Here is a 16,209-nt window from a genome sequence, read left to right as displayed (position 1 = left end):
CCAGAGTTCACTGTCTCTAGCATCTTTTCCTAAAGGAAGTTTGTCAGAGAAATTTTAGCCTGGCAGGTAAAGAAAGACCTGGAAATGTTTGTGTAATGGTTGCCTATTCTAAAACACCATCAGACTCATGAGCAGGAATTCAAAGATATCTGATTTATTAAAGAATAGTATGCAGGATCACAGAGAAAGCTGAGGATGATGAAAGCGCGCCAAATTCAAAGTAAAAACCCTTGGTGCAAATGAAATCCCTCCCCACGCAGAGTCTTCTCAAGTTCACAATCCCAGGTGCTCCTAACGGTTTCTGATGGTCTGCAGGAAAAGGCCTTGAACAGAGAACATAACCCAAACACATTCCATTGTAATTGTACTGATTTCACATACAGAGCTAGGTACAAGGTCTCACAGCAGCTCACAGATAATCACAGAGATATTCACTGATAAAATGTTAACTCTCCCATCACTTATGCTCCCTAGCGATTGCCTTTTACTTTTACATAATATCCTGAAAAATATGAACAGGTTGTATTGGAAAGAAACCAGGAATATTTCCCCTGTTACCCCCTGCACACAAAAAAGCTCATTTGATATCCCTCTGGAACACTCACCGGGCTAAGTACATGATTCCAGGTTCGAAGATGGGCAGTAGAATTAAACATGTGCAAAAATGCATTGCTGATTATGTTGACAAGCACAGGAAAGCAGTTAGTTACCTCCATGTGGCACATAAGTGTGAACCTGTATTTCTGAACCAAGGCAAGAAGTCAGAACACAAGGGATCCAAATGAAGAAAGGCTGGGAGAACAACAGTTCCAAGCAAGAATGTAATTTACATAACTGCAATTTTATCATCTAATAAACGGTGTTTGATTTTCTTCTAAGTTGGAAGAAAAAAGGAAAAAAATATGGGGGCACCTTTTTCAGGCCAAGGTCTACATTTGGCCTCAGAGCTGAGGTCCTCATTTCCTCCCAAAGTATGTGGGATCACGACAAAGAAGTAGGCAGGACCAGGACAAAGTTAATAACAGTTGGTATGATTATTCCAGACATATTTGATACTTTTCTCCTTATGGCATGTTAAAGATTTCAGATTAGCAGCTAATCTGGCCAGGCACTGGGGACCATATGTTGTGGACCTCTGACATATACATGCCTATGTCTTAGGTATGCCCATCCGTTAAAGCAGAACACAACCATCTCACAGAAGTTGCATTAGAAATTGACCTTTTCATAGCGTTTTAAATTCTTTATTTAGAATGGAACCTGCTCCTCCCAAAAGTTTGGATCATAAAAAAAGCACATTCTTAACAAAGTAAAATAAAAGTTCATCATATTGAAAGAATTGTTGTAACCTTCCCCATAACATCCTTCTTTGCATCAACACAAAGCTATTTGCGTCCCCCGGTTCCCCACTTGGAACAAAATTCCAAGGGAAATGCTGCATCATTCTATTTCTTCTGATGAGAAGCTACTGACTTTTTACAGAAGAAGAAGAGATCAAGAAAAGGTGGCAAGAATATACAGAAGACCTGTATAGGAAGGATAACAATATCGGGGATAGCTTTGACGGTGTGGTCAGTGAGCTAGAGCCAGACATCCTGAAGAGTGAGGTTGAGTGGGCCTTAAGAAGCATTGCTAATAACAAGGCAGCAGGAGAAGACGGCATCCCAGCTGAACTGTTCAAAATCTTGCAAGATGATGCTGTCAAGGTAATGCATGCTATATGCCAGCAAATTTGGAAAACACAAGAATGGCCATCAGATTGGAAAAAATCAACTTATATCCCCATACCAAAAAAGGGAAACACTAAAGAATGTTCAAACTATCGAACAGTGGCACTCATTTCACATGCCAGTAAGGTAATGCTCAAGATCCTGCAAGGTAGACTTCAGCAGTTCATGGAGCGAGAATTGCCAGATGTACAGGCTGGGTTTAGAAAAGGCAGAGGAACTAGAGACCAAATTGCCAATATCCGCTGGATAATGGAAAAAGCCAGGGAGTTTCAGAAAAACATCTATTTCTGTTTTATTGACTATTCTAAAGCCTTTGACTGTGTGGACCATAACAAATTGTGGCAAGTTCTTAGTGGTATGGGGATACCAAGTCATCTTGTCTGCCTCCTGAAGAATCTGTATAACGACCAAGTAGCAACAGTAAGAACAGACCACGGAACAACGGACTGGTTTAAGGTTGGGAAAGGAGTACGGCAGGGCTGTATACTCTCACCCTACCTATTCAACTTGTATGCAGAACACATCATGCGACAAGCTGGTCTTGAGGAATCCAAAGCTGGAGTTAAAATCTCTGGAAGAAACATTAACAATCTCAGATATGCAGATGATACCACTTTGATGGCTGAAAGTGAAGAGGAACTGAGGAGCCTTATGATGAAGGTGAAAGAAGAAAGTGCAAAAGCTGGCTTGCAGCTAAACCTCAAAAAAACCAAGATTATGGCAACCAGCTTGATTGATAACTGGCAAATAGAGGGAGAAAATGTAGAAGCAGTGAAAGACTTTGTATTCCTAGGTGCAAAGATTACTGCAGATGCTGACTGCAGTCAGGAAATCAGAAGACGCTTAATCCTTGGGAGAAGAGCAATGACAAATCTCGATAAAATAGTTAAGAGCAGAGACATCACACTGACAACAAAGGCCTGCATAGTTAAAGCAATGGTGTTCCCTGTAGTAACATATGGCTGCGAGAGCTGGACCATAAGGAAGGCTGAGCGAAGGAAGATCGATGCTTTTGAACTGTGGTGTTGGAGGAAAATTCTGAGAGTGCCTTGGACTGCAAGAAGATCAAACCAGTCCATCCTCCAGGAAATCAAGCCAGACTGCTCACTTGAGGGAATGATATTAAAGGCCAAACTGAAATACTTTGGCCACATAATGAGAAGACAGGACACCCTGGAGAAGATGCTGATGCTAGGGAGAGTGGAAGGCAAAAGGAAGAGGGGCCGACCAAGGGCAAGATGGATGGATGATATTCTAGAGGTGACGGACTCGTCCCTGGGGGAGCTGGGGATGTTGACGACCGACAGGAAGCTCTGGCGTGGGCTGGTCCATGAAGTCACGAAGAGTCGGAAGCGACTAAACGAATAAACAACAACCTAATAGCTGTTTTGCTTACAAACATGCAAGCAAAGCAGAAAAGAGGCAGATGCATTCCTTCAGATAAACAATATCTCTACATAGCTCAGAACTAATTTCCAGAGAGCATTCAGGAACATCACTGATCCTGTTGCAGTTGCAGTCTATTTAGAAGTAGTCCTTGTCAAATTCAGATGGCAAATCTATCTTCAAATTGCTTGTATTCTCCCTTGAAGATGTGACATCAAATTCCAAAGAGATTTCCATCCCTCAAGATATAACAGTTTACTATTCTGCAAAGAAGTAAACTATAACATAGTAGCAGAGTTCGGAGTGAATGCTAGATTCATGCCAAGGGGTATTTAACTTGTTAGATTTTTCCCCTTTTGCAGCCTTTCTCATTCAGATTTAATAACAGGGACAGTCTTTTGCTTTTTAAATTATGATCTCTATAGGGCACCCTAACTATTGTCACCAACATTGCGTTTTGCTTTGGAGGTTTATCATCAAGGAGTAAAAAAACCAAAAATTGAATGCTGTCAAAGAAGGATTTCAAATCCCTCTTCAAAGAAGAAAGATGTGATGAGGAAAAACTGAGGGTAAGCAACCTTTGGCTACTTTGGCTATTTTGTCTAGAAGGTGATCTGGCCCTGTATATTCCACCCCCCTGAGATCTGGGGTCCATTGGAGATTATAGACCAAGAGGGTCTTTCTTCTTTTCTTTTATTATGACTCCACTAAAATACTATGCTGTCTTCTTGAAGAGAAGTTATCATCTCTTCAGACAGTCTTATGAGATTCCTTGGTTTATTCTCAAAAAGGAGGAAAAGAACTTATTGTTACCTTGTCTTCAAGGTCTAATTTTATGGCCCCATTGTGAACTAGCTGGTCACTGACATTGTTACCAGAGATTATGTCCATCAGGATGTTCTGACTCTTCAGTGCCTGGATGAAATTTTCAATGTTTCCACCTGGAAAAGAGAAGGAGAAGGAGAAGGAGACAAAATGAATGTCCAGGGTATTTACTTTCCAGACAAAGAAGAAAGTACCCAAACAATGAACAATACAGAATTTAAATCCAATTATGTCTGTGGCTGTATAGATTAGGAAGGAAAACCATGGCCTCCAAACACTGCTGAATGAAATTTCTCAGCAGAAATTTCAAGGATTGTGTTAGAGCTGAGAAGAAAAGCTGTAATTCTTATACACTGGCTTTGAGGTAACATATTTCATCAGGTGTTATCTCCAGGAACTTTGAAGTGCTGAGAGTGCCAACCATCACAAGAAGACCCACCACTTTAGAAGGAGCAATTTGAAGAGAGGTTTTCTAGCTGCTATTCAAGTAACTATACTACTTAATACAATATTTTATGAATAATATATGCTGGTTTCCAAACGTCTTTTAAGAATAAGAGATATTGCCCAATTTGCTGATTGAACTAACTCTCCATTGCAGTATACCCATTTCACTTTTTTTTTTTAGTTCCCTGTGTTTTGTAAACCACCCACCACTAAGTGGAGAAATCTCCCAATTTGAAACCCAGATTCTTGGTATTCATTCATTGTAGATATTTTAACCCAACAAGTAGCTGAATCCTAAATTGCTAAAAGAAGGTTGTGCATTGAATCAAAATGTGTCCCAGCTCAGAAAAGGAAGTGGTGAGAATCCTTTTGCAGGGAGGGAACCTCCCATTGGATTTATTATATTGTAGCTGGGCTAACTTTGTGCTAGTATTTCAGGTGTCTCCTATTTTAGATGTAGTTTCAATGCGCAACTCAGCTTCTCCTTCACCCAACCCCTTCTCTGCCTTTTTAAAATTTTGCCTCTTCTGTTGGTAGAAGGGGGTGGGGTTTCCCAGCAGAAACCACTTGTGTTTCATCCCAATTTCTTCCAATCAGATCATTTTAAAATAAGACGGTGCCCAAAGTTCTTAAAGCTTACATTCAGCAATACGTTCAAAGAGAGTTGGTTTAGCCTAGAATTCTGCTACATCTTTCTCTTGCATTCTGAAGCTAGATATAAACAATCAGTGAGGCACATACTGTGACCTTATTCTTCAGCAGATTTATGGTACAGCTCATATCCAGGGGAGAACTCCCAAGCCAATTTCGGAGCTAACAGGATTAATCTGCACTAGGAATATCATACAACGATCTGAATGTTAAGAAATACAATGTCTCAAAATTCTGTTTTGCATTCTTACCTGTATTATTAAGGATCAGAAGTCCTGATGTCCCCATGAAAAACTGCTTTCCTGGCTCAAAATAATGCCCAGGATGCATCTCTTCATAATGAAGATTCGACCAAACAGCATAGCTGGTAAACTGAATGATATAAGGTGCTAATATAGCCACAGAAAGAAGTAGCCTAGGATGAAGAGATACTGATTAAGCAGAGGAGAAAGGTGATGTCTGACCAGTTCTATTCTACTGCATTTATAAAATTAGCCACAACAGAGCAGAAGCATTTGATCATTAATGAATTTTATTGATTATCAAAATTCTTGCAGAACTGGGAGAGCAGCTTCAGTCTTCCATACAGTCTCCTCTCTATATCAAAGCTGTTTATAGCTGTTTATAAGGGGCAAAGTAGCTTTGTGGAAGTGGAAAGGACAGCAGATGTTTCCCAGTGGTTGAGATCTCCCTCGGTGCCCCGTATTCCGTATTGTTTAGGAAACAGTAAACGAATCCTAAAAGGTACTTTGGTCAGGCCCATTCACACTGGGGAATTCCTGGGGAAACAAGTTGAATGAATATTCTATTTCTAACTAGGTTTCTGCTTAATAAATTCTATATTTTCAAAATCTCAAAATGGTATTATCTACCCAGTGCTATTATGGCATTTATGTGGTTTTGTACTAATTTTATATTGACAACACAGGGAAAGTGATAGTTTTCCAAATTTTAAAAAATGAGAAACGACCACCACATGGCACAGACAGGAATCGAACCGTTGTCCTAGAAAGATTGAATGATGGAACTATTGAAATTTCTGATTTTGGCAGAACTGAATGACCTCCCCCCCCTCCTAGCTGCTGGTTTGCTTAGGATGTTTTCCTTTCATGGCAAGCAAGGAGAAGCCATTTAAGTATGCCAGCTCCAGGGCTGGGGCAGAATAAGCGCTAGTTTGGAAGCGTGGCAAGGGCTGAGGTGGCTGGAATCTCTGAATTAACACCTCCTGTCTGGGATTGTTGCTTTCTTTCCAACTTTGGAGGGAGAAATTCAAAACATCATTATGTTCCTAGAGCTGTAGGTTTGCAACTTGAATGTGTTACTAAAATCAATTTTTTCTTTAGTTTACTCAGGGTTAAGGGAGCACGTTTACCCTATGATCACAGCATATGATCTAGCCTTCCATACAACTGTACGCTCAACATGCATGGCATATAAAATTAATATACTTTTTTAAGGCACTCACAGGGCTCTCCAGATTTTGCTCTCCCTCCTGAGATTTAGAAAGTGCATTCTTGCAACAGCACAAACTTGTTGTCTCCAGAGCTCTGTGCCTTTCATCGTCGCCTTTCCCATCTCTGAGAGCAACAGCAGATCCTGTTCCATTTCGTCCTTTCCTGCCACTTCCCCACTATGAAGAATTCCATAATCTAAAACCATTTTGAAAGTCAAATCAGTATCTTTATTTCAGCTGAAGGAAAATCTTCTTGTTGATCCATGTTTGCCCCTTCCTCTTCTCAGCCCCTATTCTTCTTGTTGGCTACAAGCCCTGCTACTGAAGGATCACTCCAGCACCTTCCCTCAGGTCTTCCAAAATGGAAGAAGAAAACAGTGAAAGTCCCACAGCACATCCCCCCCCCCCCGTTATAGTTATCAATACATTTTTCCCAGCAGGAAGACTAAAAATAGTACAATATTCAAAACAGTACCTTACCTTCTTCCTTCATGTTTTCATTTCCCTCTAGCTTCAAGAAGACATCTTCCAGAGTCGTCATGGTAACTCCATAATTAACAACCCCTAGGTCTGTCTGATGATCCATATCACTGAACAAACCTACGTGTTGGGGATGGGGGGTGGAGGGGGAAACACATACCAAGCTGATACCGCCTTTTAACTTAAAAGAAGGACTCAAATACCCATCAGAAATTTGTGTAATTTCATCTGATTGAAAGAAAGTGAAATTTTAGGTGAAGTTTTCCTAATGTTTGCTTTTAACTTTTTACACCTTGCCAGCCTATAACAGACCAACTATAGTCCAATTTACCTACAGATTGAGAAGGTTAATCAATATATCCAAAGTAACACCATAAAAATAATCAACCCAATGAAGGCAAAGTTCATTTTAGAACTTTGCTTTACTTCACTCTCCCTTCAGAATCATTACTGCCCACTTCCCTGTGCAAAGATGGAGATTTTTCAAAAAATACTATTCATTTTTTATGTGTCATGAGCACTGATGGTGAGCAGGAGGGGGGCCCTATCCAGGAGGGAAAATGCATGCGTAGTACTGAGGAGTTAAGCAGCCCTTCAAAGAGACACAGATCAGACCCGCCTTGACTTTTGGGGTTTATCTCTCTGGGTTTTTCCCACGCTTCTTCAGTTTGTTAGGATTTTCTGTCTAATGTAGCAGTAATAAAACACTAGAGACCTATTCCTTGTCTCAGCGTGGTTCCTGACTGTTAGGACATCAATCCTAACAAACTCCTACTCCCATTGAAAGAGGGAGGAACAAAAAAAAAAAAAAAAGGAAGAGACATTTGGGAAAATGTCTTTGGAAAACCAAGAAATTCGGCTCGCCATCCAACAACTGGCAGCAGCATTGCAACAACATCAACAACAAGAAGATCTCCAGATCAACACATTACAAGCAGCCATGCTACAGCAGTTACAACAACCAACTTCGGTTAACCCACAACCGGTGCCAGCAGCAGAAGGAGCAGCTCCGCCAGTAGTCTTGAGATCCCAGGACAGTCTACCAGAGAAGTTTGGAGGAGAAGCAGGACAGTTGAGAACCTTTCTCACACAGTGCACAATGTTTTTCGATAGCAGACCGGCAGAGTTTCCCTCAGACAGAACCAGAGTCACCTTCATTTTAAGTCTGCTAAAGGGCCCAGCAGCCAAATGGGCTATTCCCATGGTGGAGAACAACGACCCGATTCTCAACGACTACCAGAATTTTCTGGCAGGGTTCCGAGCACACTTTGACGACCCGATAAGAGAGGTCACTGCCAGCCGGGAAATTCGGAAGCTCAAGCAAGGCAACAAGAGGGTGGGAATTTACATTGCTGATTTCAAGCTGTTAGCAGGAGATCTGGACTGGAATGAGAGTGCATTAAAAGACCAATTCAAACGGGGGCTGGATAAAGAAATTAAGAATGAATTAGTGCGCCAGGGAACACCAGCTACCCTAGAAGGTTTATATCAACTGTCTGTGGTTGTAGACGCCAGGCTAGAAGAGCTCAGACAGATGCAGCTGGGGAGAGGCAAGGGCCTCAGAGTGCTTCCAGGATTTCCAGCTCTCTCCGCAGTATCTCTTTACTCAGGACCAGAGGAGCAGATGCAGATCAGGGCGAGCAGGAGGCTTATTTCTGAGACTGAGAGACAGAGAAGGAGAGAGAGAGCCCTCTGTTTCTACTGCGGAGTCCAGGGGCACATGGTGAGAGCTTGCCCAGTGAGAAGCCAAGCAAATTCCATAAGAGCCCCAGGGCAAGCAGCAGAACCAAGAGCCACCTCCACCTCGACTTCCAACTGGGGAAACTCCATCGGTCTCCCTCCACAGAGCTCAGCAGGGAGACCATCAATCAATTAAGAAGGGCTCATTCCGAGGATTCCAGGCAATCCTTTTACTACTTACCAGTCATAATGCATGTAAACCCAGAGCACCAGGTCAGGCTAGAGGCCCTCGTGGATTCCGGAGCTTCCACCAATTTTATTGATGTACAGACTGTACAAGACTTCAACATCCCGACCATAGAATTGCCACGTCCCATAGAAGCTGAGACCATTGACGGCCAGCCCCTCAAGGCAGGGCCGATTAGAAGTTTCACAGAACCTTTGCAACTAACAACAGGAGACCACACTGAGTGGATCCAACTTTATGTAACTGCATCACTTAATGTGCCTATAGTCCTGGGCACACCTTGGCTGAAGATCCACAACCCATTTTTGAACTGGACTATGGGAGCAATCTCCTTCCCAGCTAAGGAATGCCAGGACCACAAGATTCAAGCTGCTCTTCTCTCTCCAGCAACCAACGCACTCACGGAAGCAGGGAGGATCCAGTTGCCAGCCACATATGTAGATTTCGCAGACGTTTTCAGCGAACAAGAGGCCACAGCACTACCCCCACCCCCCCATAGGGACTGTGATTGCACCATTGAGTTGATACCAGGAGCCAAGATTCCAGCAAGGAAACAATATCCCATGTCCCCCAAGGAACTAGCCACCTTAAAAGATTACTTGGATTCTAATCTCCAAAAGGGTTTCATCCAACCATCTACTTCCCCAGCGCCTGCTCCTACCTTCTTCGTACCAAAGAAGCCTGACCCATTGGCACTGGCAACCCAGGAGGCACCCATGAGAGTGGTGCATGATTTCAGTTCCCTCATTAACGTCACAGTCAAGGAAAATTACCCACTCCCCCTAATATCTGATCTGCTGGATCGCTTACAGAAAGCATGCATTTTTACTAGGTTGGACCTCAGGAATGCGTACAATCTGATCCGGATGAAAGAGGGGCATGAATATCTGACTGCCTTCGATACCAGGTTTGGTAAATTTGAGTACCTTGTTTTGCCCTTTGGCTTGTCTAATGCAGGAGCCATATTTTCCCGATTTATGAATCAAATTTTCTCTGATTTACTAGATAAGTATCTGGTCATTTATCTAGATGACATATTAATATTCTCTGAGGATGCTACAACTCATGTAACCCATGTACGTAATGTCTTACAAAGATTGAGAGAGAATAAGCTGTTGTCCAAGCTAGAGAAGTGTGCCTTCGATTTAACTGAATTACATTTCCTGGGCTATAGAATATTAACAGAAGGCATATCCACGGATCCTGCAAAGGTCCAGGCAATTCTCTCTTGGCAACCCCCCCGAAATGTGAAAGATGTACAAAGATTCCTAGGATTCTCCAATTTCTACAGGAGATTCATAAATAAATTTAGTGACAGGGCTAAACCCCTCACAGCTTTTGAAGAAAGGTTCAAAATTCATTTGGGGGGAGAGGGAGCAAGCAGCCTTCCAAGAATTTAAGCAACTCTTTGCATGCTTTTAAAGCACCCTGATCCCACGAAGCAATTCATAATGCATTCAGATGCTTCAGATTTTGCTATCATGGCTGTTTTATTGCAATATAATGACAAAGAAGGAAAGACACTACTCCCTTGTGCCTTTTCTCTCGCACGCTCTCACCAGCAGAGAGGAACTATGATGTTTTTAACAAGGAGTTGCTGGCAATTAAAGCAGCATTTCAGGAGTGGAGGCACTGGCTAGAAGGTGCAACCTTTCCTGTGAAAGTTTGCACCAATCACAAGAATTTACAGCTTCTACAAAACACAAGATCCCTTACCCCACGCCAAGTCAGATGGAGCCAGTTTTTCTCCGGTTTCAATTTTGTTATTTCTTATGTTCCTGGGGTACAGAACCGTTTGGCAGATGCCCTGTCTCGATCCATTCAGGCAACCCTCGCTACTCACCAGGAGGTACAGGATACTATATTACAACCTCACAACTTTCAGCAGTCTATGAGGGGGAACCAGACAGAGATTTTAGCAGCAGGCAGACAAGCAGAGGACCTATTTACAAGAGTCAGAGCTGAGCAGCAACAGAACCCATATGCCAGGGCCGGGATGGATGACCTCCAGAGGGGCCCGCAAGACACTGCCTCCCCATTTAATGTGGAAGCAGGAATCCTCTGGCATAGTGGGAGATTATACATTTCCCCTTCATTGAGGGAAGAAGTACTGAGACTTTGCCATGGCCATCAAATGGCAGGCCATGGAGGTGTTTTCGAAACTCTCCATAGAGCTCTGAGAGACTACTGGTGGCCTAAGATGACTGCAGACATAAAGAGTTACGTTGCTTCTTGTCATACTGGTAGACGAGCCAAGCCTCTCCCAGGGAAGCCCACAGGACTCTTGCAACCCCTACCCACCCCCAGTAGGCCTTGGGATACAATCTCCATGGATTTCATCACTGGTTTACCCCCGGTCCAGGGGCTGACTTCCATACTAATGGTGGTGGACCTTTTCACTAAAATGGCACATTTTATTCCTTGCAAGGGCCTCCCATCTGCGCAAGCCACAGCGCAGTTGTTTATGGACCATGTTTTTAGGTATAGAAGCATGATAAATCACTTGGTGAGTGAGAGAGGCCCTCAGTTCACCTCCAGGTCCTGGAGGGCCCTTTTCCAGTCATTAGGGGTCCAGATCCACCTATCATCATTGCATCACCCGGCTAGTAACGGGCAAGCTGAGAAAATTAACCAGTGGTTACAGCAGTATCTCAGGGGTTACACCACTTAACAGCAAGACAATTGGCCAGCCCTGCTTCCCATGGCAGAATTCACTTATAACAACTCTGTGCAATCCTCTACCAAGATGTCTCCTTTCCAAGCACTCTAGGGGGTTATCCCTTGGGTGTTGCCCACCTCCTCCCAGCAGGGAACTGTTCCAGCCATGGCTGATTTTCTTAAAGAGCAACAAGACACACAGGAGTTGTTAAAGGAGCAGCTGAACAGGGCAAAGAGTGCTTACAAGAGAGCTGCAGATGCTCACAGATAAGAGGGGCCAACGATTGCAGTAGGAGACAAAGTGTGGCTCTCTACCAAGTGTTTGACCTCTACCAGGCCCTCCAAGAAGTTGGACCCTAAGTTTGTGGGCCCTTTCACTGTGGTACAGCAGATAAATCCAGTGGCTTATTGCTTAAAGCTGCTAGCATCCATGAAAATCCATCCAGTCTTTCACAGAGCCTTGCTAGCCAAAGACCATCCCCCAAGTACCTTACGATCACAAATGCCCCCCCACCTCCAGTCATTGTGGAGGGGGAGGAGGAATACGAAGTCGAGGAAATTGTGGACTCTAGGAGGAGGGGAAGGGGCATCCAATATTTAATACACTGGAAAGGGTACCCTGAGGAAGAGCACACGTGGGAAAATGCCAGAGATGTGCATGCACCAGCGCTGGTTCAATGATTCCATCAGCTTTTCCCTCACAAACCCAAGCCTCGCACTCTACCAGAGATTCCTCACTTGACTGAGCAAGCAGAGGAATCCCAAGCAGAGGAGTTCGTAAGTTGGCAACCTCCACCCCCACCAGAGGCTCTGAGGCCAGAGTGAGAGGAGGAGGGGGAGTCGCAGCCCTCCACCTCCGGCTTGCATTTCCCAAGGGGGAGGGGGGAAGAATCTTCTAATTATCTAGCTATTTTCCAGCAGCAGCCACCTGGGCCAGAAGCGTTATCAGACCTGGAGAGCAGCACTGATTCGTCCTTGGAGGAGTTTTCCTTTGAAGAATTTCCATCGTTGCCCAGTTCCCATGGGAGCTTGGAGGAGGAGATGGACTTTCATGAGACTCTGGAGGGAGGAAGGAACTCTGGAAGGGAGGGGGCTGAAATGGAATGTGAATCTGAAGGGGAGGGTGATGTCATGAGCACTGATGGTGAGCAGGAGGGGGCTCCTATCCAGGGGGGAAAACGCATGCGTAGTACTGAGGAGTTAAGCAGCCCTTCAAAGAGACACAGATCAGACCCGCCTTGACTTTTGGGGTTTATCTCTCTGGGTTTTTCCCATGCTTCTTCAGTTTGTTAGGATTTTCTGTCTAATGTAGCAGTAATAAAACACTAGAGACCTATTCCTTGTCTCAGTGTGGTTCCTGACTGTTAGGACAACATGTTTCTTTATGATAGCTGCTGTCTGTAAAGCAATAGAAAGTTCTGAATCTTGAAAAGCTGGAAATACAGTAACTACAAGGGGGACGGTTTTGCACAGGACAGAAAGAGGGATGAAAAATATACAGAAAGTTTGTAATTTACCAATTAATGGACAACAGTTTTATGTAATTATCTAAAAAGCAGCATACCTTAATAAGAGATATGCCAGTTAATTTAGCCCAGAAACTGATTCCATCAAGGGATTGTGAAAATGGACATTAGTAATATTCTGGCATTTTTAAAAGAAAAGCCATTGAAATTATTGCATTAAAGATATTCATTGGCCCCAAAGCAAATTTATACTATTGGATGACTAAAAAGCAGTATTTGGAAGATACTGGCATTAATTTAAGCACAGCCTGGGGTGGAATACATTTGATTCTCAGTGAGAATCCAATTCAGCTCAACTCACTTTATTTTTCTATTGCTTTCTTAGACTGTTAGGGAATCTCTCATTATCATTATTTTAGGGTATATGTGATATAAATATATACTATATTATCTTAATTCTCTAATAGTGAAATAAATTATTACACTTTGTAACCAAAGTATATGTTGGTAAAAGAGCAAAAATATACTCTGGCCTCAAAAATTACTTTGAAATAAATCTAAATGTTGAATTCACAAGATAGTAGCAATTAAACTTACGGTTCACTTACAACAAATTCGCACTGGAATTTGGGTGAGGACCTTTTCATAGGTCTTGTTAATTAATGTTAGAATTGTGATCTCTTCTTTTTGCTGTTACTTAATGATAATGGCCTTCAGCAAAGGATCGTTACCTTGTCGTGGTGCTGGAGCTTGAGCACCTCAATGATGCCATGAGCTAAACCGTGAAGGGCCACCCAAGACGGGAAGGTCATGACAGAGAGGTCAGACTAAATGCGATCCCTGGGGAAGGTAATGGCAACCCACCCCAGTATTCTTGCCGTGAAAACTAAATGGATCAGTACAACCAGAGATATGTCGGTATACCATCGGAAGGTGAGACCCCCAGGTCGGAAGATGGTCAAAATGCTACTGGGGAGGAACAGAGGATGAGCTCAACTAGCCCCAGACGTGATGACGCAGCTAGCTCAAAGCCGAAAGGACGGCTAGCGGCCGACGGTGCTGGTGGTGAACGGCGAATCCGATGTTCTAAGGATCAACACACCATTGGAACCTGGAATGTAAGATCTATGAGCCAGGGCAAATTGGATGTGGTTATTGGTGAGATGTCAAGATTAAAGATAGACATTCTGGGCGTCAGTGAACTGAAATGGACTGGAATGGGCCACTTCACCTCAAATGACCACCAGATCTACTACTGTGGACAAGAGGACCACAGAAGAAATGGAGTAGCCTTCATAATTAATAGTAAAGTGGCTAAAGCAGTGCTTGGATACAACCCAAAAAACGACAGAATGATCTCAATTCGAATTCAGGGCAAGCCATCTAACATCACAGTGATCCAAATATACGCCCCAACCACAAATGCTGAAGAAGCTGAAGTAGAGCAGTTCTATGAGGATCTGCAGCACCTACTGGACAACACGCCTAAAAGAGATGTTATTTTCATCACAGGAGACTGGAATGCTAAGGTGGGCAGTCAAATGACACCTCGAATTACAGGTAAGTATGGCCTGGGAGAACAAAATGAAGCAGGACATAGGCTGATAGAATTTTGCCAAGACAATTCACTCTGCATAACAAACACTCTCTTCCAACAACCTAAGAGACGGCTTTATACATGGACTTCACCAGATGGACAACACCGAAATCAGATTGACTACATCCTTTGCAGCCAAAGGTGGCGGACATCTGTACAGTCGGTAAAAACAAGGCCTGGAGCTGACTGTAGTTCAGATCACGAACTTCTTCTTGCACAATTTAGGATCAGACTAAAGAGATTAGGGAAGACCCACAGATCAGCTAGATATGAGCTCACTAATATTCCTAAGGAATATGCAGTGGAGGTGAAGAATAGATTTAAGGGACTGGACTTAGTAGATAGGGTCCCGGAAGAACTCTGGACAGAAGTTGGCAGCATTGTTCAGGAGGCAGCAACAAAATACATCCCAAAGAAAGAGAAAACCAAGAAGGCAAAATGGCTGTCTGCTGAGACACTAGAAGTAGCCCAAGAAAGAAGGAAAGCAAAAGGCAACAGTGATAGGGGGAGATATGCCCAATTAAATGCAAAATTCCAGAGGTTAGCCAGAAGAGATAAGGAATTATTTTTAAACAAGCAATGCGCGGAAGTGGAAGAAGACAACAGAATAGGAAGGACAAGAGACCTCTTCCAGAAAATTAGAAACATTGGAGGTAAATTCCAGGCCAAAATGGGTATGATCAAAAACAAAGATGGCAAGGACCTAACAGAAGAAGAAGAGATCAAGAAAAGGTGGCAAGAATATACGGAAGATCTGTATAGGAAGGATAACAATATCGGGGATAGCTTTGACGGTGTGGTCAGTGAGCTAGAGCCAGACATCCTGAAGAGTGAGGTTGAGTGGGCCTTAAGAAGCATTGCTAATAACAAGGCAGCAGGAGACGACGGCATCCCAGCGGAACTGTTCAAAATCTTGCAAGATGATGCTGTCAAGGTAATGCATGCTATATGCCAGCAAATTTGGAAAACACAAGAATGGCCATCAGATTGGAAAAAATCAACTTATATCCCCATACCAAAAAAGGGAAACACTAAAGAATGTTCAAACTATCGAACAGTGGCACTCATTTCGCATGCCAGTAAGGTAATGCTCAAGATCCTGCAAGGTAGACTTCAGCAGTTCATGGAGCGAGAATTGCCAGATGTACAAGCTGGGTTTAGAAAAGGCAGAGGAACTAGAGACCAAATTGCCAATATCCGCTGGATAATGGAAAAAGCCAGGGAGTTTCAGAAAAACATCTATTTCTGTTTTATTGACTATTCTAAAGCCTTTGACTGTGTGGACCATAACAAATTGTGGCAAGTTCTTAGCGGTATGGGGATACCAAGTCATCTTGTGTGCCTCCTGAAGAATCTGTATAACGACCAAGTAGCAACAGTAAGAACAGACCACGGAACAACTGACTGGTTTAGGATTGGGAAAGGAGTACGGCAGGGCTGTATACTCTCACCCTACCTATTCAACTTGTATTCAGAACACATCATGCGACAAGCTGGGCTTGAGGAATCCAAGGTTGGAGTTAAAATCTCTGGAAGAAACATTAACAATCTCAGATATGCAGATGATACCACTTTGATGGCTGAAAGCG

The 16,209-nt window shown here is 43.2% G+C and overlaps 2 protein-coding genes across 3 annotated transcripts in view; one reads left to right on the top strand and one right to left on the bottom strand.

Moving 5' to 3' along the window:
* Positions 1–16,209, top strand: part of ARSG (arylsulfatase G) — a 588,957-nt gene that overhangs the window by 444,058 nt on the left and 128,690 nt on the right. The window lies entirely within an intron of this gene.
* Positions 1–16,209, bottom strand: part of LOC134490421 (ABC-type organic anion transporter ABCA8-like) — a 90,838-nt gene that overhangs the window by 47,178 nt on the left and 27,451 nt on the right. For both annotated transcript variants that reach the window (XM_063293448.1, XM_063293449.1), the window contains 5 exons: positions 6,973–7,092; positions 6,505–6,688; positions 5,291–5,454; positions 3,930–4,057; positions 606–743 (listed from right to left, as the gene is read on the bottom strand). In XM_063293448.1, coding sequence (XP_063149518.1) covers positions 606–743; positions 3,930–4,057; positions 5,291–5,454; positions 6,505–6,688; positions 6,973–7,092 — 734 coding nt within the window. The remainder of the gene's footprint in view (positions 1–605; positions 744–3,929; positions 4,058–5,290; positions 5,455–6,504; positions 6,689–6,972; positions 7,093–16,209) is intronic.

The sequence above is a fragment of the Candoia aspera genome, chromosome 2 (genome assembly GCF_035149785.1).
Source record: "Candoia aspera isolate rCanAsp1 chromosome 2, rCanAsp1.hap2, whole genome shotgun sequence".
Lineage (NCBI taxonomy): Eukaryota > Metazoa > Chordata > Lepidosauria > Squamata > Boidae > Candoia > Candoia aspera.
This window is presented reverse-complemented; position numbering and strand designations above follow the sequence as displayed.